This window comes from Olea europaea, unplaced genomic scaffold (assembly GCF_002742605.1).
Source record: "Olea europaea var. sylvestris unplaced genomic scaffold, O_europaea_v1 scaffold2248, whole genome shotgun sequence".
NCBI lineage: Eukaryota > Viridiplantae > Streptophyta > Magnoliopsida > Lamiales > Oleaceae > Olea > Olea europaea.
Genome location: NW_019240527.1, coordinates 82,703 through 108,863, shown reverse-complemented (window position 1 = coordinate 108,863; position 26,161 = coordinate 82,703). Strand labels below are relative to the sequence as shown.

General features: G+C 36.4%; 2 protein-coding genes across 3 annotated transcripts; one reads left to right on the top strand and one right to left on the bottom strand.

The window, feature by feature from the left end:
* The first annotated feature begins 12,015 nt into the window (after positions 1-12,015).
* Positions 12,016-13,869, top strand: LOC111381069 (UDP-glycosyltransferase 73D1-like). The gene has a single exon (XM_023004782.1). It carries the CDS (start codon positions 12,306-12,308, stop codon positions 13,779-13,781), a length of 1,476 nt encoding a protein of 491 aa, XP_022860550.1. The 5' UTR covers positions 12,016-12,305; the 3' UTR covers positions 13,782-13,869.
* Positions 13,870-14,517: 648 nt separating this feature from the next.
* On the bottom strand, positions 14,518-24,467 carry LOC111381065. Of its 2 annotated transcripts, none has more exons than XM_023004775.1 (21): positions 23,503-24,467; positions 22,415-22,486; positions 22,115-22,319; positions 21,930-22,029; positions 20,540-20,635; positions 20,347-20,439; positions 20,067-20,213; positions 19,886-19,978; positions 19,693-19,774; positions 19,558-19,617; positions 19,428-19,480; positions 19,177-19,343; positions 18,176-18,389; positions 17,981-18,038; positions 17,824-17,880; positions 17,481-17,726; positions 16,828-16,892; positions 16,658-16,711; positions 16,478-16,571; positions 15,103-15,243; positions 14,518-14,971 (listed from the first exon to the last, which is right to left on the bottom strand). In XM_023004775.1, the coding sequence occupies exons 1-21, from the start codon at positions 24,229-24,231 to the stop codon at positions 14,843-14,845; spliced, it is 2,955 nt and encodes a 984-aa protein (XP_022860543.1). In that variant the 5' UTR covers positions 24,232-24,467; the 3' UTR covers positions 14,518-14,842. The 2 variants fall into 2 exon arrangements, with proteins under 2 accessions (XP_022860543.1, XP_022860542.1); XM_023004774.1 differs by having other exon boundaries at positions 16,658-16,714; positions 23,503-24,466.
* Between the last annotated feature and the right edge of the window lie 1,694 nt (positions 24,468-26,161).

The following is a 26,161-nucleotide window of genomic DNA, read 5'->3' as shown; positions in this document are numbered from 1 at the left end:
TACGAGAACATGTTGTAAAGGATGTTGACTGCTATTGAAAAAAAAAAAAGCCCGAACCTCGTCCAATCTAGTTTTCATTTATGTTTGGTATCGTTGCTAAGTATTGGATTCAAATGCAAAATTATTTTATTAGGAGAATGTGTTGCTGAAATTGAATTTTGAGAAAAATGAATTTTAAAAAATGGAGGGCCAAACATGGGCTAAAGAAGTTTTATACATTATTGCTTCCCATTATATTTTCTAAAAATAAAAGTACTTGTACAATAAATACTATGGCGTTTACAAATTTAACTTTCTTTATTTTCCATTCTCTAGAATTAATTTAACTTTTAATTAATCTGAAATTCTTTTTATTATTATAATCAGCTATATTTACTAAAAAAAATTTACAAATAGAGAGTGCTTATTACTTAATCAGGGGCGGACCATAGTACTTAACAACTGGGTTAAAGCCCATTTTGAAGTATGGCCCCCTTTTATTATTATTTTTGTGTGGGGTGCAAGGGGGCGGGGGGATTACTTAACTACAAGATTATAAAAATCAAATTTCATAACTAGCAATATTATAAAATAGTTTCAAAAATTAAGTGATAGATAAAATTTAACAATATAGAATAATATATTTAATATATAATATACATCTATTTCTCTCTGCCACAAAACACACACACTTTGTCTCTCTATGAATAAAAATCAGAAAATCAATTGCTGTTAACCGTCGTCCTCGGCCAAGACCACCACACCGGTGACCACCACCAGGGCCGGTCCTAGGCTGAGGCATTTGAGGCCTCAGCCTCAGGCCCAAAACCCTTAGGGGGCCCAATTTTGCTTCAAATATTTTTTTTTTTTTTTTTTGGGATAGTTTTGGATTTTGGATGTTATTTTAATTTTGTATTGTTTTCGTAAACTTGTAATGCTCAAATTTTTGCGTACATAATTGAAAATGTTATTAGATTTTTACGTTGATTTCGTCGGGGGCCCAATTTACGGACCTCGCCTCGGGCCTCCATTATCACAGGACCGGCCCTGACCACCACCATCAATTCTCATACAGCATATTTTGAGATTGATAATTCAACTGACTTTCCCTCAAATCCCTCGCATTTTTAATATTTTCCAAAGGCACAACCCCTATATTCAAACCATTACTAACTGTTTCACTAGTACCTGAATCCAAAGAAGCTCGCAAAAACTTCATTTCATTTCTGGACTCACAATGCCCAAGAACACCATTGTTCACATCAATCTTACTTGATCCTACCACATTATTTGTACTTCCACACCAGTGAACCAATTGTCTGCATATGTTGTCATTGTTTGTGACCAAATCTATGTTTGATCAATTGTGATCAATTTTGTCTTTATCGTGACCGTCTATGATCGAGTCAATCTTAACTGTGATAGTGTGTGACCAAATTAGATAGTGTGTAACAAAATCACTGTTAATTTGGTTACATACAGTCACAACCAGCCATAATTAACACATAATTGGTCATAGAAATCAACACTAATAAATTCGCACACACCAGAGATCAATACCGCCAGCCACAACCACTATCGCCTCCAATGCACTACCACTACCACCTTCAACTCAAATTCAAGACCATAAATATTATCTTCCCCTCAAACCCCCCCAATAACAATCACTACCATCATTACTTCCACCTCTACTTTAAGTCCATCACACCCTCCACCTCCGATTCATATATCTAAATGAAATAGTCAATAATTGTAGGCCAACCAATCCCATCGATTCAAATATGTATACATAAGATGTACTGAGAAAACAGATATGGTCGATACCACTAACGAGAAGGATAAATAGTTAAAAAGAGAGAAAATTTTCTTCATTATGTTTCTATTCATTATAGAGAGAGAAATATAGAAATAGCTAGAAAAAAAAAATTAAATTAGAGGGGAATAGAGAGATGAAGTGAGAGCCCCCCCCCCCTTTTTCCTTCATAAAAATTGCCATCTCTTCATTTTTAATAATTGGCCTATAAAAGATTTAGCTCTTGTTTGGTTCACCTAAAAAATTTGGTTAAAATTTAAATCAAAGTCAATCAATTTTAATCAACATTCCATCAACTTTTATTAAAATCTATTAAAAGTTTGATTTTTATCTAAAGGGGCTTTGAAAGAGGTAACAATCTTTTGATTTTCGGACAGAAGAAATTACTATGAAGAGTAAAACCATCAGAAGAGAGTTTTATCCCAATAGAGAGCTTTTGAGAACCATCATTAAGGAACACTACATGAAATATCATTTTCAACAATCATTTAAATAGTCGTAAAATATTAATTTTTGATTGTTGATTACATTCAACGACCAAAATCAGTTGGTCGTTCCTTGGTTGGTAAAGAGGTGTTAGCGAATGTATTCAACAACTAAAAATACATTTGATTATTAAATGTATTATTTCAACAACTAAAAAATTGGTTGTAAAAAGTTTGTATTGACAACCAATTTCTTTTTTTCAACAACCACTTATTTGATTGTTGTATCAACTATTTTTTATTGTTGAACTACAATGAAAGGAACCAAATTTTAGTTATCTTGTATTAATTATGTTTATTAACACTACAAAATGGCACGTTTTAAAGACAGAATTTTTAGCTACATTTGTTCCCAATTTTCTAAACAAATTTCCAACAAAAATAAATCCATCGAAAATTTGAATTAAAAAAAAAAAAGTCACCAATTATTATATTAATAGATATTTTGACAGGACTTCTTGATTTGGTGCCCACTCACAACGACCAATATTAATTTGGTCGTATAAAATATATGATTAACAACTAATTTTTTGGTCGTTATAATATGTTTCCAACTAATTCAAAATTCGATTCTTCACCATCCATTTTCTTCGACCAAATGTATCGTTTAGTTGTTAAAAATAGTTTTTAGTGACCAAATTGACGTCGAAACATTAGTTGTAAAATATCAAATTCCCTATAGTTTGTACTCCCCTTGTCTATAAAGGTTTTTACTGTGTGATCTCTTAAAATAAAACCTTCTTATGCACCATATACAAATCGCAAACAAAATGATAGGGTCCTATAGAGACGTCAATGAACTCGCTCCAAAAAGAGTATGATGTGATCCAAGAGTCAAGCTTGAAAAAAGTTAGTTCTGAACAAGAGCCATTGATAATTGAAGGCAGGCCGATGACGCGATCAAGGGCCAAACGAGTGAAACAAGTGATGTGATCATTTGTTCAAGAAACGATTGACAAAACATTGTTCGGGATGCAAAACGAGGCAACTTTCATGTTGGAGTCGAGAGTCGAAGTGAATTAGATCAACATGATACAAGCAAAAAAAGACAAAGGCCAAAATAACAACTATGCGGTCGAATAGTTGCTCAAGGCATGCGACCGCATGCATACCGACAGGGAATTTCAGGTCACAACACAAGTGTTCTATGTGACTGCATTCCGTAACACTATGCAGTCGCATAGTTAAAAATGATGATGCGTTTTTTTCCTCTTTTCGCGAGATTGTTTACTTTGTTTAGAATTGTAATTTTTTTATTTATTATTATTTTTTTATATGGGAAACTTTTATTACTAGGAGACTTTAATTCCCTTTTTTCCCCTTATTTCTTTAGGGTAGTATAAATATGTTATTCGTCTTTCATTGTAGGAACACATCATTATTTGAGCATTTCTAATAGAGAGGCAATTTGTTTTCTTCATCTTGTTCTTCATTGAACTTATCAAGAATTCAATTCTTGTGGCGTTCTACAATCCGGGTGTGAGTTTTTAATAGTGTAATCAAGGGGTTATTTCAAGTTTTGATCTTGTTGGATTTTTTTTTTTTTTTTGTTTGGTTAGTTGATTTTGGGTTCAAACTCTCAAATCTCTTATTCGCTTTTTTGGGGTTCTAATAATCTAGTTGTAGGTTTCATAGTCAACGCTGTTACAGAGTTCACATCAGTTGGTATCAGAGCACAGACTCTAAATTAACAGGTTATATCTTTTTTGTTTTCTTCCTTGAGTCTTGTTCTTAGCTTTCCGCGTTTTGTTAATTTTCTTTTCTTCATTATTCGTTCTTAAGTCTTTCAATTGTGTTTTCATTATTCTTGTATTTTTCGTCGTTTGAGTCGTTTCGTTCGTCAAATTATCGTCAAGTTTTCCCAAAAGTGTTTTTGGACACCCTAAATCCACTTTTGTCTAATTTGTGGGTAGTTAATTCATTGTTATTGTTTTAGTTTACAAAAAAAAAATGGAGAAAAAAATTATTATATTGTTACTCTTCCTTTTGTTCAATTTACTGCAACCATATTTTATTTCGAGTTTCGAGTTATTTCTTTCAAGTCGAGTCAATTACTTTGAAGTCTTAGTTCCATTAAATTAGTTGGTCTCATTATTTTTTTTTTCATCAAATTCGTGTCAACCTACTTGGGTTTCTTATTCCATTAAAAGAATTCTTCGAGTCCTTTTGGTTTCACACTTTTTGATTTACATTCGGTTTAGAATTCCATGATTTTTAAATTCTTCTAACTCATTATTGTTTTTTGAATCGCTTGGAAGAAAGCACGGAGTGGTAAAAGGCAGAATTGTGAGTTTAATAGAGATTTCAAGTTTCGAGTTATTTCTTTCAAGTCGAGTCAATTACTTTGAAGTCTTAGTTCCATTAAATTAGTTGGTCTCATTATTTTTTTTTTCATCAAATTCGTGTCAACCTACTTGGGTTTCTTATTCCATTAAAAGAATTCTTCGAGTCCTTTTGGTTTCACACTTTTTGATTTACATTCGGTTTAGAATTCCATGATTTTTAAATTCTTCTAACTCATTATTGTTTTTTGAATTGCTTGGAAGAAAGCACCGAGTGGTAAAAGGCAGAATTGTGAGTTTAATAGAGGGGAAAAAGCCAAAACTTGTGAGATTTCCGAGTGAAAATCGGTGAAGCATAAAAATTCTCATTTTAGGATGTCGGAAAGAAAAGATTCCAATTCAAGCCGATACGGAAATCCCAACAATTCATCGGATGATATGATACGGCGTTTCGAAAGGGTACTTAGGGATTTAAAGGAAAATGTGGATATGCAAGCAGCTTGGATGGTACAAATAGGTCCGACGATTGTTAATCTTATTAAGGGACAACCAGTAGAAGTGTCAAATGCTAGGGGACCGGGTAGGCGAGAACCTATGAGGTTAAGGCGTGAGGAGCATGATAGTGATATAAATGATTATAAGGTAAATGACGTTGATTTGGGGTAAACAAGGAATAGAGGTGATAAGATAGAATGACGAGGTAGGAGTAATATTGGAGATGAGGTGGATGGAAATTTGGAGAACATCAAAATGGCGATACCACAATTTAATGGGAGAAGTGACCCGGAGGCGTACTTAGAATGGGAGAGAAAGGTTGAATTGATTTTTAAGTGTCATAACTATTCGGGGAAGAAAAATGAAAAACTAGCAGTTCTCGAATTCATTGACTATGCAATATCTTAGTGGGATCAAGTGGTTACCTCACAGTGTAGGCATGGGGGAAGACCAATTAGTACTTGGGATGAGTTGAAGACGTTAATGAAGAAACAGTTCGTTCCTAATTTCTATTATAGGAAAATCCATCAAAGGTTGCAAAGCTTGTATCAAAGGTCAAACAGCGTGGATGATTACCATAAGGAGTGGAGATGCTTATGATTAGGGCGAATGTGGAGGAGGATCGGGAAGCTACTATGGGCATGGTTCTTGAATGGGTTAAATAGGGAAATTGCTAATGCAGTTGAATTGAAACATTATGTGGAGTTAGAGGATATGTCGTATGTTGTTATGAAGGTGAAAGACAATTGAAGAGAAAGGGGATAGTTAGGCAACCATTAGGTTCTTCATTTTCTAATCCTTCTTGGAAGTCGAGGAGGGATAACAACAATAAAAGGGATTGGGCTGTACCTAAAGGAAGGAATGATAGGCAAAAGGGAAAGGAGGATGTCGTTAGCAAAACAATACCAAAATCGGAGTCACAAACATCAAGGAATAGAAACATTGAGTGCTTTAGGTGCTTAGGGTCGGGGCACATCGCTTCGCAATGTCCAAATAAAAGAGCAATGGTGTTGTGAGATAATAGAGAGGTGGTGAGTGAAAGTAAGGCGAATATGATGACATGCTGGCCTTGGAGGAGGTTAATGATGGAGGAAAATTTGAAGGAGCCGTTGGGGATTTATTTGTCTCAAGAAGATCTTTTACTACTTACATCAAGGCAGATGACTTGGAGTTACAATGGGAGAACATCTTCCATACTTGATACCACGTCAACAATATGGTATGTAGTGTAATTATTGATGGTGGTAGTTGTACGAATGTCACTAGCGTAGCATTTGTAGAGAAGTTAAATTTAACATTGTTGAAACATCATAGGCCATACAAATTGCAATGGTTAAATGAAAGTGGAGAAGTTATGGTTAATAGAAGGGTGTTAATAAATCTATCAATTGGTAGTTTTCGGGATGAAATAATGTGTGATGTGGTACGGATGCAAACAGCGTATATTTTATTGGGGAGACCATGGCTATATGATAGGAAGGCTATGCATTATGGGTATAAAAATTGCTACAGTTTCGTCAATGATGGGAGGTCTATTAATTTTGTACCATTAACACCGACGGAAGTCCGTGAAGACCCAATCAAATTAAGGAATAAGGAAGAGAAGAAAGTAAGTGAGTTAGAAAAAATGAGAGAAATGTATGAGCGAGAGAAGCAAAGAGAAAACAGTGAGAAAGAGAACAATGAGATAGTAAGCAAGAGAGAAAATTGTGAGGTGACTATTAGAGAGAAAAAGAGAGAGAAGCCATAAGAGAGAAAATAAAAAGAGTTTTCCGAGATAAAAGAAAAGTCACGAGCGAATTTCTTTGCAAAATGGAGTGAGTTGAAAAGAGGGCAATAATTGAGAGGAGAGGCATGTTGTTATTGTTGTACAAGGAAACACTCCTCAATTTTGAGGAAACTAACACCTCCCATCCCTAGTTTGGCTAAAACTATTTTGCAGGAATTCCAAAACGTATTTCCAGAGGACATACTGAGTAAATTACCACTCATTCGGTGAATTGAACATCAAATTGATTTCATACCTGGAGCAATTATTCCGAATCGACTAGCTTATCGGAGTAATCCTAAGGAGACCAAGGAGTTTCAGATGCAAGTGGAGGAATTGATGGGAAAAGACTATGTTCAAGAAAGTTTGAGTCCATGCGCCATTCCAGTGTTATTGGTGCCAAAGAAAGATGGGACATGGCGAATGTGCGTGGATTGCAGAGTCATCAATAATATAATGGTAAAGTATCATCATCCTATCCCTAGGTTAGATGATATGTTAGAGAAATTGCATGTGCTTGTATTTTTAGTAAAATTGACCTTAAAATTGGGTACCATCAAGTACGCATGAGGGAAGGTGATGAGTAGAAAACGGCATTGAAAACTAAATATGGTTTATATGAATAATTAGTTATGCATTTTGGACTCACAAATGCACCGAACACTTTTATGTGCTTAATGAACCATATTTTGCACGCTTTCATTGAAAAATTTGTTGTAGTATACTTTGATGATATCTTAATCTCTAGAAAAATCTTGATGAGCATGTGGGACATTTACGTTGTGTGCTTGTAGTATCAAGAAATGAACAATTATATGCTAACTTTAAAAAGTGTACGTTTTGCATGAAAATGTGGTATTTCTAGGATTTATAGTAAGTGCTAATGGGGTAGAAGTAGCCGATGAGAAAATTAAAGTTATTAAAGATTGGCCTACACCTAAAAGCATAATTGAAGTTAGGAGCTTCCATGGATTGACTAGTTTTTATAAGAGATTTGTAAAAAAATTTAGCACAATCATTACACCACTTACAAAGGTCGTTAAGAAAAGTGTGGTTTTTTATTGGGGCGATGAACAGGAGCATACATTTAAAACGATTAAGGATAAATTGTGTAAGGCACCTGTTTTAGCGTTACCTAATTTTAACAAAACTATCGAGACTGGGTGTGATGCATCAAGGATATGTATTAAAGTAGTTTTAATGCAGGACAAAAGACCAATAGCCTATTTCAGTGAGAAGTTGAATGGAGCTACATTGAATTACCCAACATACGATATGGAATTGTATTCAGTTGTTTGGGTGTTGGAGACTTGGTAGCATTATTTATGGCTAATGGAATTTGTAATTCACACCGATCACGAGTCATTGAAGCATTTAGGAGGTAAAGAAAAGTTGAACAAGAGGCATGCCAGATGGATAGAGTTTATTGAAACATTTCCATACGTCATCAAGTACAAGCAAGGTAAAGAAAACATAGTGCAAATGCATTATCTGGAAGGTATACATTGCTAACTTTTCTTGGTTCTAAGTTGCTTGTTTTGAACACATTAAAGAATTGTATGAAAATGACCCGAGTTTTTCTGAAATTTATAAATCTTGTGATAAGAGGGCTATTGATAAATTCTTTAAACACGGGGGTCATTTATTTCGTGAAAATAAATTATGTGTACCTAATTGTTCAATAAAAGAGTTGTTGTTGAGAGAAGCTCATAGTGTTGCATTTGCATGGGGTTCCAAAAAGAATAGTGTTGGATAGGGACGTGAAATTTTTAAGTCACTTTTGGCTAGTTTTGTGGGGTAAGTTAGCCACAAAACTATTATTTTCTACAACTTGTCACCCACAAATCGATGGGCAAACTGTAGTCAATAGGACGATGATTCAATTGATGTGTACGGTGATCAACAAGAATTTGAAAAATTGGAAAGATTGTTTACCTTCTATTGAATTTGCTTATAATTGAGCTGCACATTCTACTACTTCATTTACTCCTTTTGAAATTGTTTATGGTTTTAATCAACTAACACCGTTGGATTTCATTTTGTTCCTTGTGAATGAGCGAAGTATTCTAGATGGTAAAAAGAAAGCAGTATTGATGAAATCACTACACGAAAAGGTGAAGTTGCAGATCAAAAACAAAAACAAACTTGTTGCGTCGCAGGCAAACAAAGGCAGAAAATGCGTGACATTCGAACTAGAAGATTAAATTTGGGTGCATTTCAAGAAATAACATTTTTTGAAACAAAGAAAGTCGAAGCTCCAACCACGAGGAGATGGTCCATTTCAAGTCATCAAGAAGATCAACGACAACGCTTACGAACTAGATCTTCCAGGTGAATATAATGTTTCGGCAAATTTTAATATATCTGATCTCTCTCTCTTTGATACAGGTTTAGATTCGAAGACGAATAGAGGGAGGGAATGATATGATCCTAGAGTTAAGCTCGAAGAAGGTTAGTTCAGAATGAGACCCGTTGATAATCGAAGGCGGGCCGATGACGCGATCGAGGGCCAAACGATGTGATTGTTCGTTCAAGAAACAATTGACAAAACATTGTCCAGGACGCAAAATGAGGCAACTTTCATGCTGAGATCGAGAGGCAAAGTGAATTGTATCAACATAATACAAGCAACAAAAAAGGAGGCCAAAATAACAACTATGCGGTCGCATAGTTGCTCAAGGCATGAGACCACATGCATACCGGCAAGGAATTTCAGGTCGCAACACAAGTGTTCTATGCGACTGCATTCCGTAACACTATGCGGTCGCATAGTTAAAATCGAGGACGTGTTTTTTACCTTTTTTCGCGAGATTGTTTACTTTGTTTAGAAGTCTATTATTTTGGAAACTTTCACTAGTAGGAGACTTTAATTTTGATTTTTTTCGTTATTTCTTTAGGGTAGTATGAATATGTTATTCATGTTTCATTGTAGGAACATATTATTTGAGAATTTCTAATAGAGAGGCAATTTGCTTTCCTCATCTCGTTCTTCATTGGCTTCTACAATTCGAGAACTAGTCTTTAATCGTGTAATCAATGGCTCTTTCAAGCTTTGATCTTGTTGGATTTTTTTTAATTCATTGATTTTAGGTTCAAACTTTCAAACTTCTTAATTGGTTTTTCTGGAATTCTAACAATCTAATTATGGAATTCGTAGTCAACGCTACTACAAGATTCGCATCAGAGTAATCGCAAAATCAGTGTGAACTTAATCTGTTTGTGGCTTATCCAAATTTACTCATTATAAATTTTAGCCCACTTTATTCTAGTGTCGGTGTTGGAATTTGAGCTCCACATTCATAATTTAATGACAAGTCACAACTCCACCTTAGTCCAACTTATACACTCCAATTAACATCAAACAATTAGACAAATGCCTATTATTGCATGTTCCATGTTGTTCTATTTTCAATAAATAATAACGAAAGACAACCCGTTGCTTTATCTTCGTGAGACACGTGCATTGACCCATGAATTGGCAAGCAAACGCACGTGGTGTGTGCTCCAAAATGAAGTTTCGTCTGATTTGTTCACATTAGCAAAAATCAAAATCTCACCATTTGTGACTTCGTAGTTCGTACATCCATCCAATTTTATGACAAGGAATTCAATTTTCACCATCTATCTAGGGATGGCAACGGGACGGATATAGGACGGATCGGTCATTCCTACCCTCGTCCCATCGGATATATTTGTTATCTTACTCCATACTCGATTAAAGTTGGACAGGGTAGGATCGGGTCGGGGCAGGGCAAGTCTCATGCCCCATTTATAGCCCCATTTATTTAGTTCGTACATCCATCCAATTTTATGACAAGGAATTCAATTTTCACCATCTATCTAGGGATGGCAACGGGACGGATATAGGACGAATCGGTCATTCCTACCCTCGTCCCATCGGGTATATTTGTTATCTTACTCCATACTCGATTAAAGTTGGACAGGGTAGGATCGGGTCGGGGCAGGGCAAGTCTCATGCCCCATTTATAGCCCCATTTATTTATTTATTTTTCTTTTATTTTTTATATCATTAGTTAGTAAATAATATTACTTTTTTACCAATTTGAACTGAAAATTAGAAATAGAAAAATCATATTTTTGGATTTGAGCTAAATTAACCAATTGGCAAATTAATATAGAAAAAATAAAATAATTTGGCTTATTTAAAATAAATTAATTAAAAATTTTAAGGAGATTCGATTTTTCGGTTCTTGATTTAAAATCGAGAACCAAACTGCAACCATCGATTCTCAATTTGGATATCCGTTTGAGTATTTAACTTAAGAAGAATCACTTGGTTTGATTCGATTCGGAAGTTTTGTCCAACCCTAAAATTTACCAAACATCACTCCACTTTAATACCAAATTCGTCAATTCTTAACTTAACCAAGCGACTATTTAAAATAAATGTTGGATAATAATACTTATATGAAGTTGGGTAGTTTAAAACACCTTCGGCACGCTCGCAACCTCAGCGTGAAGAGTTCGATTCCTGGTGGGAACCTTTGATCCAATAAAGGGGCAATTTATTGGTGGATTAATCACTATGGAGGAAAGTTCTCTTGAGGCCAGAAGTTTAGATCGGGTGGGAACCTGCGATCCAACAAGGGCACAACCTGCGGTTTACCTCCGCTAGTCACTGAGGGGCCGAAAGCTAGGGGTCCAGGATTTAGTCTGGCAAAACTGGGACACCTGGGTATCAACAAAAAAAGAAAAAAAAAATCTACATCACGACTCTTTAATACCAAATTCGTCAATTCTTAACTTAACCAAGCGACTATTTAAAATAAATGTTGGATAATAATACTTATATGAAGTTGGCTAGTTTAAAACACCTTCGACGCGCTCGCAACCTCAGCGTGAAGAGTTCGATTCCTGGTGGGAACCTTTGATCCAATAAATGGGCAATTTATTGGTGGATTAATCACTATGGAGGAAAGTTCTCTTGAGGCCAGAAGTTTAGATCGGGTGGGAACCTGCGATTCAACAAGGGCACAACCTGCGGTTTACCTCCGCTAGTCACTGAGGGGCCGATAGCTAGGGGTCCAGGATTTAGTCTGGCAAAACTAGGACACCTGGGTATCAACAAAAAAAGAAAAAAAAAATCTACATCACGACTTGAGTCACAAGAAGAATAAGTGGATGTGATATGTCACAAAATTTTAATTCTATCCCTACCAGATTTTCTTCACATGATATCAGATTTCTGTTTTTGTTGGGCTGGAATCTTGTCCTAATCCATACAAATAAAATAACTCTTCTCGGTGTGTACGCCTGAATTGACTTGATCAAAATCCATCTCTCAGACAGCAGCAAAGTGCACCGTTGCTCCACTACAATGTGTTTTCGCTTACCAAAAATCCAAATTTAGAACCAGTCAAGCTAGCTTTAGAAGACTTGAAGGGACTAAAAAAATGCAAAACCTCTAGTTTTTTTCTTTACTTCCTGTCCGGAAAATTTATCCAAGAAAATTAACCGAAATCATGTCAGAGAATCCGTCGAGACTTCACTTTGTGTTCGTTCCGTTGTTGGCTCAAGGCCACATGATCCCAATGATAGACATGGCCAGGTTATTAGCTGAGCATGGAGTGGTGACAAGCTTAGTCACTACCCCACACAACGCGGACAGGCTTTCCAGTAGTATTCGTCTCGCACATGCTGCGGGGTTGAAGATTAATCTAATAGAAATTCCGTTTCCCTGTCAAGAAGTAGGATTGCCACTGGGATGTGAGAATCTTGATAGCGTCCCCTCGAGGAACCTCATAAGGAATTTTTTTCGCGCGCTGAATGAGCTACAACAGCCGTTGGAACAGTACTTACAGCAACATAGTCTTCCTCCAAGTTGCATAATTTCTGATAAGAGCCTTTCTTGGACATCTCAAACGGCCAAGAAATTCAAGGTACCGCGGATTGTTTTTCATGGGATGTGCTGTTTTTCCCTCCTGAGTTCCCATTATGTGAAACTTTACAAACCTCATCTTTCCGTAAAATCTGATTTCGAACCCTTTGTGATTCCTGGAATTCCCATGCGGGTTGAAATAACAAAAGCTCAGTTGCCAGGAGCATTTGTTACTTTGCCGGATTTGGATGATATTAGGGACGAAATGCAAGAGGCTGAATCGAGTGCTTATGGGGTTGTGGTGAATACTTTCCAAGAATTGGAGAATGCCTTTGTGGAAGAATACAGGAATGCTATCAACAAAAAGGTATGGTGTATCGGCCCGGTTTCACTATGCAACAGGGATATTTTGGACAAGATTGAAAGAGGGAATAAAGCTTCAATTGATGAAACAAAGTTCTTGAAATGGCTTGATTCCAAGAAACCGGAGACTGTTCTTTACGTGTGCCTTGGCAGCCAGTGCCGTCTGGTTCCATCGCAGCTAATAGAACTCGGACTAGCTTTGGAAGCATCAAAACATACATTTATTTGGGTAATAAAGACAGGAGAAAGATTTCCGGAGTTGGAGAAATGGTTATTGGAGGAGAAATTTGAGGAGAGGATTGAAGGGAGGGGACTTTTGATCAAAGGATGGGCCCCTCAAGTTCTTATTCTTTCTCATCCTGCAATAAAAGGGTTCTTAACACATTGTGGTTGGAACTCAACAATAGAAGGGGTGTGCTCTGGCGTGCCAATGATAACATGGCCTATGTTTGCAGAACAATTCTTCAATGAGAAACTTATTGTGGAAATTCTGAGGATTGGGGTTCGAGTAGGAGTTGAGCTCCCAGTTAGATGGGGAGACGAGGAGAAAGTTGGAGTGCTCGTAAAGAAAGACCAAGTTAAAAGTGCTATAGAACAGCTAATGGATGAAGGGGAAGAAGGCGAAATGAGAAGAAACAGAGCCCGCGAGCTCAAGACGATCTCACAGAGTACAATGGAATCTGGTGGAGCTTCACATTTGAGTATATCAGTTCTAATTCAGGACATTGCAGAACAGTCCTTCCCCATTGAAGATTAAGTTTTAATAACATATACTATCTCCTTTTTGACAGATCTCTCAATTGTTTCCTCTCGGCATAAATTCTGTTAGTAAATTTACAAGCTCACTTTCACACTGCCATACTAATTTAAACTCAGACTCGAACATTCACGAGGTATTGCACATGGATAATGAAGAAGTAATCCTACATGGTAGTGTTTACCAAATCCGCAAACCATGACAAGTCAAAAGGAATCAAGTAAACACTAGATACCAGTAATCCCATCAATTACAAGAATGTTCATCACCCATCTCCAACCCTATCATCTGACCAAGTATCAGGAAATCATTATGTAACAACGTAATCGATAAGCTCATTGGAGATTCATATAACTCTCACTTTACACGAACATCCTTGACCTATTTTATGTTACGCATTCAAGAGAAATTCTAATAGAATAAATCCAGATAAAACAACACTTCATCATATTTGCTTCTTAAAGTGGATCCAATAATTGATTTAATGAGGCTCCAAAAGAAAAGAGCAATAATCAGTTGTCACGTAGTCTGAGCCCCCGTTTGGTAGGCATTTTTCACCCCAAAAAATCAATTTTTTAACCGTTATTTCACTATCCCAGACGTCATTTTTGACTTCTTCACTTACACGTGGAACCCACTTTTTTCTCTAACGATCAAAAAATCATTTTTCATAATTACTACCCAACAGGAGGACCTAAGTCAATTCGAAAGAAGATTCAAGAGTATACAGACGTCAGAATCAAAGAGGGGGGTTTCCTCCAAATAATTATTTACACGAAAAATAACTACCGAAAATGAGAAATAATAGATTGAATACCTAGACCCAAATTATGCCAATCATAAGCTTCTGATAGCTTTTTACAATTCACTACCATTTTCCAGCAATATGAAAAACATAAAGGTGTTTCCTATTCCTTTTCTGCTACAATCTATCGCTAACCTGTAATTTCTGATTCAGCCCTGAAGCTTGTACAATATATAAATAATTTTTTTTTTAAACAAAAGAAAAGCCATTTACATCAGCTTATAAAGCCGCAAAGAAAATGGCTCCATTTGGCTAATCACTGCAGGGGAATTTCACAATCTGCTTCTTCTTGATTAATACTAAGACATTTTAGAACTGATTTTTCTAGCATAGATGTTCTCTCAAAGCTTATCATTTGCCAACAGCTCCTTCTGTAATTAAAAAGCTGCACGACAAAAACGATAATCATGAATGACAGGTCAAATAAGTGAACGTTGCTTTAATTTTTATTTTCCCTTCCCCCTTTAGAACTGAAAGGGACAAACAGGTTGCTGTTTAGTAGGCCAATTCAGATACCTTTTCCGATGGAATATTTTTGAATCCAAACTTGTCTGTCCATATTGACTTTGCATTGTCTGCAGCCGGGAGAACAAGGCTTCTCACATTCAAAAAAGAAATCAAATTCTCGATGCAGGAGAATAGTGTTTGGAAGTATCCCTGCACAATGGGGTACGAATGATGCAACACAGATGCTTCAATGATGGAAGATGGCAGCAGCAATTTTTTACCAGAGAAATTGAGAAGTATCACAGATATTACATTATATAAGGTGAAAAGAAGCATAACAAGAAAATGGGGAAGCTTGCATAAATTATCCACTGGCTTCAAGTAATAGCAATCCCAGTAAGACTGGTAACACAGAAACCCCTCCAAATCTTTTTCCAAAAAATTTACCATTTCTTCACTACACCTTTTCTGCTAAAATTTTGAACACAGTAATATCCCATTTCTAACTTCTCTTGGTCACAGCTTGCAACACAAACAGTTTGAACATCATATAAACAAGAAGAGGCCTTCCACATTTAGGAAAAGCACACATTTAAGCAAAAATGTAAATAGAGTCTGATTTCATACTTGTCAGGTAGGTAACGTGAGCGCATAGACACATACAGAAGAAAATCAGAAAGATACGTACTTTTAATTATTTCCACATTCTTTCTACTCTATTAAGGATTTAGAACTAAAAAGATTTCAGGATTTTTTTAATTCCCATTTTCAGTTGAAAGATGGATATGAAGACAGCAGAGAGCTCCACTAGGCATAACGAAAGCAGATGAGACCAATCAAAATGTAGAGAGAACCCTCAATATTCACGAGAGGGAAGAATCTGTGCTTTGCCGGAGGTGGTCAGAACGCACTGATCTTTGATCAATGTACATAATCTTTTAGATCATTTGCATGAGCCAAATATTGGTTATATCAGAATTTATGTAGCTCGAGAGAAATCTAGAAAGCTCTTAAAATGTCCAGAAAATAAAGAAGCTATTAAGAATCGGACCAGGGAAAAAAAACAAAAGACAATAAATAGAAATTGCCAGATAAGTAGCTCCGCCAAAGAAAAAACCTGTGCACCCTTATCAGGAATAACAATACTCTTCTTGGATAATCATGTCGATTTTTTCAGGGGAATAAAAAATTCCATATTATATAAAACTGACTTCCATTCTTCTTCATCATATAGAGAAACTGCATCTTTGCAGCAAATAATCATCAATAAAACATGCAATCTATAAACTTCTCAGCAATTACTTGACCCTTTAGTTATTTTTTGTACCAGGGTTCAGTTTCAAATTCTATTTCGCAAGTCAAGACCCTCATATAATTTAATAATAATAATAATAATAATCATAGTAAATATCCTTGATAAGCTACAAAGCCGTAAATAACTCACTTTCCCTTGATTACAAATGCGTGTCGCAACTAATGGGAGTTCAGCTATTTCTTGACCAAAAATCCGAAGGATTCCTGCTGATACAACTGTTGAGCTACATGATCAGAAAAATAACTGGTCAAAAGAGCACATATCAGCAACACACAAATTATATAGCATGGTTTGTGGAAAAATTCTTACTTCACCGTCAATATTGCACAATACATTCCACCGAAGTCTTGTCCCCTTATATTTCTTCTGTGGGGGAGAGAGAGAGAGAGAGAGAGAGAGAGAGAGAGAGAACGTGATGGAACAACATAGGCAAGAAAGCCAACCATGCTTGTTATAAGTGCAGAAGAATTCATGCTTACCCGTAAACCATAGATGGAATGAAGTCACGTCCAGTTTCTGAGTCAACAATTGGGTCAAAACAATCCTGAAAGACAAGTAATCAACAATTCAATAATGCCAACTTCAATTGAGAGATTACGAGTAAAAGAAAAAAGCCTCATTAGAATAAATTCCAAACTAGAACTACAACGTAAAAAAGGTCAAGTCAGAATTAACAATATCAACTTAAATCAGCAAAAAAAAAATTTGTCAACCACTATAATATCTGGGATGCAAAAGCAGTAGGGTTCCAATGAGAGGAAAATTCCCTAGTCATAGGAAAGAAATTCATGAGAANCACCAATTTGTATCAAGATCCATGCAAAAATGTATTGAAGTAATTACCATTAGCCTGAATCTACGAAATATTAGTGCTGCTACCATTCCATAACTTGTTTGCAAGTTACACAGTTTTGATTCAATTTAACTAATACTTGGACAAGCTCATATAACTGAATGCGTATACAGAACAAACATCATGCGAACTTGAGAGTCTAGATTACCCATCAACCATAAAAACCGAAGCAATATCAAATCCTACTTGCTCTAGTTGCATAACACGAGTTAATTATCATAATTACTAACCAAAAAAATGAGAAAATGAACATCAAAATCTGGCTTTGTCAATGCTTACATGAAATATGGCTACAGCCTGTGACAGCAACACTCTGGTTTCACGAGAAGCAATTTTCCCATTCAAAAGCCTCCATCTCACATCGAAGTCAACACCAGCATCAGAACATTTTCCCTCTTGCTTCTTCTTTATAACATCCAAGGAAGGGTCGGGGAGTTTCTCCTCCCCAGCATTCAACAAATCCTGCAATGCAGAATAAATCCTCTTGCAGTCCACCGAACAGAACCATTTTCCTTTTGGAAGTTCCTGTTGCACAGGTGCATCAATTTCAGATCTAGAAAGATGGTGAGTAGCTCATCTATATTAAACAACGAAAAGTTACTTTAGTTGCACACTTGCACACCTTTAGATCAGCCATCTTGCATTTTTTCAGACAACCCACGTGATATTCCTTCTCACACTAGGAAAAAGTGGAAAATTTTTAGTTTGTTTCTCCAAATTTATGTCACTTCATTGAGAATGAAATGTTACTAGGAAAAAGAAAAGAAAAGAAAGAATACCTGATCACATAGTATAACAGTGCGTGGACCAAAACCAGATTTACTGAAGTCGTAGCCTCTGCATACCAAACAAGTTCATGTGATAACATAAGACAATATTAACTAGACAGATTGTTATCCAATGTGAATCACAATGATCTACAAAGATTGATGGAAACACCCTTTTTTTTTTTTTTAAATATTTTTGTATATTACCTGCAAATCACACATGCTATCACTTCAGCTTCTTCTGGGTTCTTAACAATACGGATGCAACGGTTTGTTATCTGCTTTATTGGATCAAAACCAGTTACTCTTCCAGCTGCAACAGCATTGGCATTGTGATCAACAAAAGTCTCCCTCAGGAACATGTTTTGGCAGTATGTGCAGTACCATTTGCCACGCAGGATACTTGGGATGGATGCACATTCTGCATGGTAAAAAGACAAATGACAAGTCTAGACAGACAATAGATCAATCAAAACAAAAGATGACAGTAAAAGTTAATCAGGGTGGCTGATGGAAGCAGCTGACTCACAGCATTGAATATTGAATCTGTAACAAAAGAGTACCGGAAGAAATTCCAGATAATAATAACACAAATACTTGCTTAATTAGGCCCATAGATAGTATTGCCTACTTGAGAAGCAGCCATCATTTAAATCAAGAACAAAGATAACAGTTCAATCATTAATCAGGAATATTATATTCTTCCACAGCTTAAACCCCCATCACCTAAACACTCATACTCAACATAGGATCAACGGAATGCTTGTATGTCAAAATAGTACATAACTAGATCATCATGACAAAGGAAAAACAAATGTCCCTGAATCCCTCGAAACTTAATTCAAGCGAACAAGCTGATGTAGAAACAACAACATAGAGAAAGAAAGCAGGGTGCCCAGAGAGTGAGAGAGAACTAGCATAGACAAGATTCACCACGAGGATAAACTACTACATCCATAGGGCACAGCAATCAGATGCCACTCATCAAAATTGCCAAAATTGGTCTAACACTGTTTGACAAAGCAATCAACCCCGTCAAGTACGAAATGGGGTGAGTAATCGAATGAAAACAATAAAAACACAGAGGCAGCCGTTTACAAGAATCAAAATGATAAAAGGAATTCAAGAAACGCCAGGAAAGGGTTCAAATGGAAACGTAGTCAAGAATATAATATCTAAATCAACCTACATATAAAGTTAAGATTCACCTTTGTGGAAGGCTCTTGGACATCCATCACAAAGCACAAGTTTCCCACCATCTGCGCAAATGATGCACAAATCGTCATTATCTTTTGCGGAATATTTGCGACTGTTCGACAGAGAAATGGCAAATTCATGAAGAGACACCCCATTCGATGTATAGATGTACATATAACTGCATCAAACACATGAATCATCAGGTCTTAAACGTAAACCCAAAAAGGCTGTTAAAAACTGCCAATGTTTGAGAGACACTAACGGCTTCCTCCGAGAGGCCCAACCAGCATGAGCTTCAAACTGAGATGGACTGACCTGCTCATAACAGATGAACAGGGTAAATACATCTGCTTGAACAACAGAGAATCCAAACTAAGAATGAAGAATCATACCAGAACGTTGCAGCAATAGCAAACTATTCCTGATCCCCTTTTATAACCATCACGCAATTTCTGCCCATGGACAAGCAGAAATTACAATACTGAAACTGTAAAAAGAATGTACAGCGCATGAATTATTTGAACCACCTTTCCATGAGAGTAGTAAGCTACTTCAGTACCATCAGGCAATCCACCATCTTCAAAAACCAGTTTGTGCATCCTCTGGTCTCTGTGTAAAATAATGTCAGAAACCATAGCATTTCTTAATGTGTCATAGTACAAGGAAGTAAAACTAACATGAATTATTTTGTAAGGTAACATCCGAGTAAATTGTACCAACTTTTTTGTTATCTTCCACGAAGCCTTAGATTGTGGAGAGAAGGATGTGGATGTACTTTTCAGAGAGTTGGAGTGCGAAATGGAATCTGACAACCTGAAAGATCAGAAATCAAACAAATGATGAGAATATACAATATTTAATCAAAGTGAAAAGCTAAAATGCATCAAGAAAAGATACATACACCAACTTCAACATCTTTCTTGGGCTCTTGTTATTTAGTGAGCAGTGCAAGGAAGCACTACTATTTGAATTTAGATCAGCAGTTGGTTTCAAATACCTCACCGAAGCACTTCCAGATGAATTTAGGGCAGAAGCTGATTGTGACAACCTTAATGAGCCAAACAGAAACATATCAGCAGGGAAAAAGATTCTACAGATTATAGTTAAACATGGTCAAGTTTTAAAGTGCAAGGGCAGTGAAGTCTCACTAAACAGTAAAGAAATTAAGCAAAATGACCAACTTCATTTTTGTCTTCCAATGGTTCGCATTTCTTGATGAAAGGCGCGCTGAAGATCTTCCCATAGACTTTCCATTGGATGTCAATTCTGAATGCCTGAGAAAGGGAAACAACAACATATTCTTAGCTTCCTTGGTACTCTAGTGTAAGGAAAATGCAATCAAGCTACAAGAGTAACAGCAAATAAGATACAAACTTTCTCTTTTTCCTCCCTCGACGACCTTTTTTCCTGGGAGCATTATGTAGTTCACCACTTTCAGGAGACATTAAGCCCAGAAGTGGCTCCAAAGGCCTGAAAGATGCCAAACCAAATTTTAATGTATCAAGAAGTAGAAAATCTGTAACATAATTACAATTTATAAACTTATAAGTTGATTAAAAAAATATCACTAGCAGCTCTATATTCATAGCATCAAACCACATAAGAACTCAAAATGTAGAAGTTACTATGTTCAATAAAGATTATATTATGATACAGACGAACTTAAGTAGAAGTCAGGTCTGTGTTGAGACCTCAACAATAAACAAATAAATAGTCCTCTAGCAGAGTTTAGAATCCAGTGGAATAAAAAATTTGCCCACAGGTGACCCATAATCACATTAAGTATCAGTAAAGCTGATGCGAACTCGGTTAGCAAGGTTGCTATCCAACCCACGGAAATTGACACCGGATCCCAAGAACATCCAAATATGACCAAGGTTTAGGATTTAACTTCTGAACGATGAACCAAGCAACCCAAGGTATATTAAACCAACGACCTCTTGATCACTAAGTCTCAAAATCTTACCCGGATTGTGGACTTAAACAAAAAAACCCAACAAGAATGATGTTTGAAAGACCCCTTGATTACATAACCCAAAGATCCAATCCCATGTTTTTTAATGTCACAAGAAGTCACTTTCTTGATAAGTTCGATTTGTCTATTGAAGAACAAGATAATTGAAGCGAAAAGCTTCGAGAGAATTTTATTCAATAATTCATATGAAAAGTCTTGTGTATTACAATGGGAAAATAAACTTATTTATACTAAAAACCTAGCAAGTAGTTTGAAAAGGAATAAAACTCTAAAAATATAAAAGTTACCAAAATTAAGAATTCTAGACAAAATAAAACTCCTAAGAATATAGAAATTACCAAAAATAAATAATTCTAACCAAAACTAACAACTCGGGAATTTTGGAAACTTTCCCTGCCGGAATTGACGTTGCGGATCATATCTAAAGCTTTGTAAAGTGAGTGCAAAAGTCAGCAGTTCTAGCCTGCAAATTCTCCCCAAGCATATCAGATAAAGCTTTAGTCAGTCCCAGATCTTACTTCAATGCTAGGTGGATCACATGACTAATCTGGCGCTCATTAATGTTGTGCTAATGCATAAGTCACAATAGCACGAAAAAAACACACAACTTCAGAACCCCAAAATTTATTAGCACGCTTACATCTCCTTCAAATAAAGCTAAAATTGTGTAAGATATTTCAGCAATTCAAAATATTGTGAAGAAGCTGAGCTGTTCATGAGACAAACAACAAGAGTTCAAGTCAGAAACAAGAGTTGCTGTTCAAGCAATTACAATTAAAGAAAGAGTACCTAGATTTCATGCATTCTGTATCAGCTTCTGAGTTCAGGATAATCATACATGAATCACAGAGTTGGTCCATCTTTCCAGCTGATGTTGCCAGAAATAACCCTAGAGATTGATGACACCAAGCTATCTTTTAAATGTGTTCGCAGCATAACATTCAAGAAGATCAAAGTAATAAAAGCAATCTCACCAGCACAATTCCGGCAAGTGACAGATTCCTTCTCAGGCATAGGTCCTATAAAGTTCTGAATTGTTTCTTCTAGTATCTTTAAAGAAGATTTTCGACATTCCTTCACCACATCAAGGAGACTTTTACCATTCTCTAAGCAAATATACTGTGATGCTCGCCTATATGATTTACAAGCATGGATCTCAAATTGACAAGGTGGAAGTACCTATAAATATCAAGATGTAAAAAATATAGTTTGTGCATGATATTAACACAATAAATAAGTGGATTTAAACCAACTCATTAAGAATTAGTACTCACCCTATTTCCCCTGCACAAACTGCAAGAACACAGAATTCCAGCATCTTTTATAGTTCCCCGTAGTGGGAATCCCTAAAAGAAAGATACTGCATTAAAATTAAAGTTTAAAACGAAAATATCAATTTTCATCAAATAAAAGCCAGGGAAAACATCATCAGTGTTAAACATACTTTCTTTCAACAATAGCTTGAATAAACGAACATACGAATGAAATTTAGCCTATGTTTGGCTCATGTTTATAAACCGTTCATAAATACTCAAGCCATTTTTTATCCACACATTTCGAAATGTCCACAAGAACTATCCACTTATTCACCCCCCATCTCTATCTATTAATAATTTGTACAGCATATAAACACTTCCCCAGCATGCTCTAATTACAACCAACATCCTCCCCTTCCTTGACTCATACAATTTCCAACAAATATGAAGAAGTTTCAAACAAATGCCTCTTCCCCCCGATTTCTGATTACGTACAAAATAATATCCATCTTCCATGTTTCATCAAACAAATAACATCTTGCGCGTGTATAAGCATATAATCATCAGCAGTTACATATTTCCCCACATATGAAGTGCTAGGAGTTTACTTCCTAAGTACTATAAACCCACTGTTTATATTTGCACAGTTATGGTACTAAGCTGTTATGCATTCTCTAGCATCAAAATTTGATTCATCATAACTCCATAACACAAAACAGAGTGAGTGGACAAACAGTTTTTTTTATAGCAAATTAAATGTATGAAAACTTCTCTCATGACTAGCATCAGGGCAGAAAATTTTCATTTTGCTTATTATGTTAGCAACTGGAACGAATAGTTCCTTTTTCTGTGTGCGTGTCTTGGAGTGACTAGGGCAAGTAACTTCATGATTGTCAATTTGTCCAAGCACATGCAGGCATGCACCTGCTAGACATTCGTATTAGTCAAAGCGATCAAATAACTGCAACAATTATAAATATTAATTCCTGAGTACATCAAGATATCACCAAATGGTTTCCAAATGCTGCAAACACACTCATATCATATGTCCTATTTAATTTTGTACAAAATATTAAATAAACATAAACGGCTACTCCAAACAATACCCTCTTGCCACCATTGTAGAACACTGGATACCCTTCCAGCAACCCAGTCTCAAAAAGCTCCCTAACAGTTGTAGGCTTCCCTTTTATTGCTATTTTCTTAGACATCTTCATTTCCATCTTCCTAGCCGAAGTGCCCAACCCACTCAAATCCCCGTTCTTTATTCTCTCTGAGTCCAAAACCACTGCATCCTGTAATTCTCCCAAATTTTCACTTTCCGTTTCCGAACTATCAGCATTCAATTTCAAGGTCGACCATGTAAATCTTCTAGGCGAGTCACTCCTTGCTACTCCTGCCACAGGTTCCTCTTTCACTTCAATCTCCAACATTTTGCTCTCATCATCACCTCCTTTAAACCCCGAAGCATGTAAACAACCGTCAACTCCACCGGCGTTCACTATGTCAGCTCCAAGACCTACAATTCCACCTTTCGAATTTACAGCTTCTACATCTCTACATGAATTTCCAAAACGCCCCTGGATTTTATCGAAATACCCAATCCTCCCATCGCTTTTACCTCCACTGCTCTTCAACCTCTTATTCCTCGCATAAACAGCATATCCATTCACATCACTTGGCCGAAACCTATTATCGTAGCACTGATCCAAACCGTTCGAATCGGGCCGGGCCTCCTCCGACTTCTGAATACTTATATCCTTGAATCCAGATTCACGTACAGATCCATCAATTTGAGCTGAGAATTCTACTTCAAATTCCATATCGGGCTTCATCACTGATTCTTGTTCCTCAACTTAGTTCTCTAAATTCACTGCTGCAATCTTGTTTTGGATTATGTATCTGTAAAACGAACTAGAATTAAGAGGGTTCAATTATTAATGTTATTTTGGGCAGAGTGATACCCCGGTGACGAAGGGAGAAAGGAACAGATAGAGCGAGTCTCATCTTCGACCAAGGGGGTTAAAATGCTTACTGTAGTCATACGTATAATGGGTCGGCACCCCGTTTTGGTCTATGGAGTCTCTATTATGAAAGAAATGTTTCATTGGCCACCGAACTTCGTCAAGTGTCCCGTTAGCCACTAAAGTTTGTTTCGTCTCACTCCATTAGCCATTGGATGAAATTTGTTAATGAATCTGAAGATTATGACTATTGTGTTTCTTAGTCGAGGAGATAAAGTTGCAAGTACTAACACCTACCTCAGTCATTAGAGCTACAATATCATTTTATTTTATTTTTATCAAGATGTCCGCCTTCGACGACTATTCTTTGGGTCTGTGATCTAACCCCTCTTTACACAGACCAGTTAAACCGCGGGATGTGCCTCCAACTGACCAAGGTCCGAGCACCTCTCCAACTGGACTGCCAAAGTGCCTAGTAAGCCAACTCATGTTGCGTCTTACCTTCCAAGACACTCTTACCTTCCAGGATAAATCCTACCTTCCAGTATGTGCCTTGCCTTCCAAGAGCCACAAGAATTGAACCCACGACCTCTGATCTGCCATCTTTGAGAGAACCCGTCCTTTGCCAGTTGAGAAGTGCCCCGGGGGGCATTTTTCAAGGCATTTTTTTTATTGTTCATATTTTGATGAATTCCCCACCACTTAAACACCAAAGTTTGAACAATTTCGTATACAGAATTTGTACGATAAAAAATTTACTGATGAGAATAAGTTTGACTATGATTTTTTGGCCATTCGAAAATGAAGATCTTGATCCCGTGGACTGCTTTGGGAGCTCTGTGATTGATCAGCCTCTCAATGTTGGGCTGAACTAAGTTTAGAAATTAATCTTCAAAAGAGAATGAATGTATTCATATTGCTTAATTTTGGTTTTTACTGTACTTTATTCCCTTTGAACTGGCATGAACTTAGTAATAATATTTACAAGAGTAACATAAGCAAACAAAATGATACATGCACATATGACAGAACGTAAAAAATCATCCATACATGTTTAGAACATCAAAAACCATAATTATACAAACCATCCGTACATATTTAGAACATAATAATTTCCAGCATTAAAAAAATGGACGGTAACTGGTCAGAACATCATTTCCTACAGCAAAAGAAAAAAAAACTGATATCAACATCATTTAATGTGGCTATTTGTTTATCCCTGCATGCTGAGATGTTGTTTAGTTTGATAGCTTCGCACGTCATTGCGTGCTTGTCCTTGCCGCTCTCAATGTGGTAGATTCCGCATACACTGTCATTCAATTCATTGAAGTTCACTTCATCGGCTGGCACATGAGATGCAACTGACTGTGAGTGCATAGTAGCTGTTGTTTGAATGCCACCCGATCGCCTTTCAGTTGCCACCATAGGGGTTGGCATGAATTGGAAAGATTGTACTTCCTCATCGTTTTTGGTTTAACGATGCTTCCTTCCCTCCTGCAATCATTTTACCATTTTGCATAAGCCATATAGAATCATTAGTCAAAATGAAGAACCAACATATTCAAGTATAAAGTAATGAAATTAAATTGTACTAACCCTTTTGTCAAACGCTCTGTCGCAATTTGTGCCAACAAGTTCTAAGTCTTCTTCAAACCAGACCTATTGGTAATAAACCGTTATGAGAATATTGTAATTAAAGTAAGAAGTGAAAAGAAGTAAGCATATGCTCACATCAACAGGTGCCTCCGGCCTCGAGTGATATCTCTCATTGTGTACTAAATATTTAATTGGAGTATATAGC

Bases quoted from the DNA above. Each gene is read 5' to 3' on its own strand.
- LOC111381069 (XM_023004782.1), top strand. From the start codon at position 12,306: ATGTCAGAGAATCCGTCGAGACTTCACTTTGTGTTCGTTCCGTTGTTG.
- LOC111381065 (XM_023004774.1), bottom strand. From the start codon at position 24,231: ATGAAGCCCGATATGGAATTTGAAGTAGAATTCTCAGCTCAAATTGAT. The intron at 18,390-19,176 runs GTGAATCTTAAC...TTTACCATGCAG, and splicing joins TCCAAGAGCCTTCCACAAAG to AATGTGCATCCATCCCAAGT. The intron at 15,244-16,477 runs GTGAGTTATTTA...CCCATTGTGCAG, and splicing joins GCATTTGTAATCAAGGGAAA to GGATACTTCCAAACACTATT.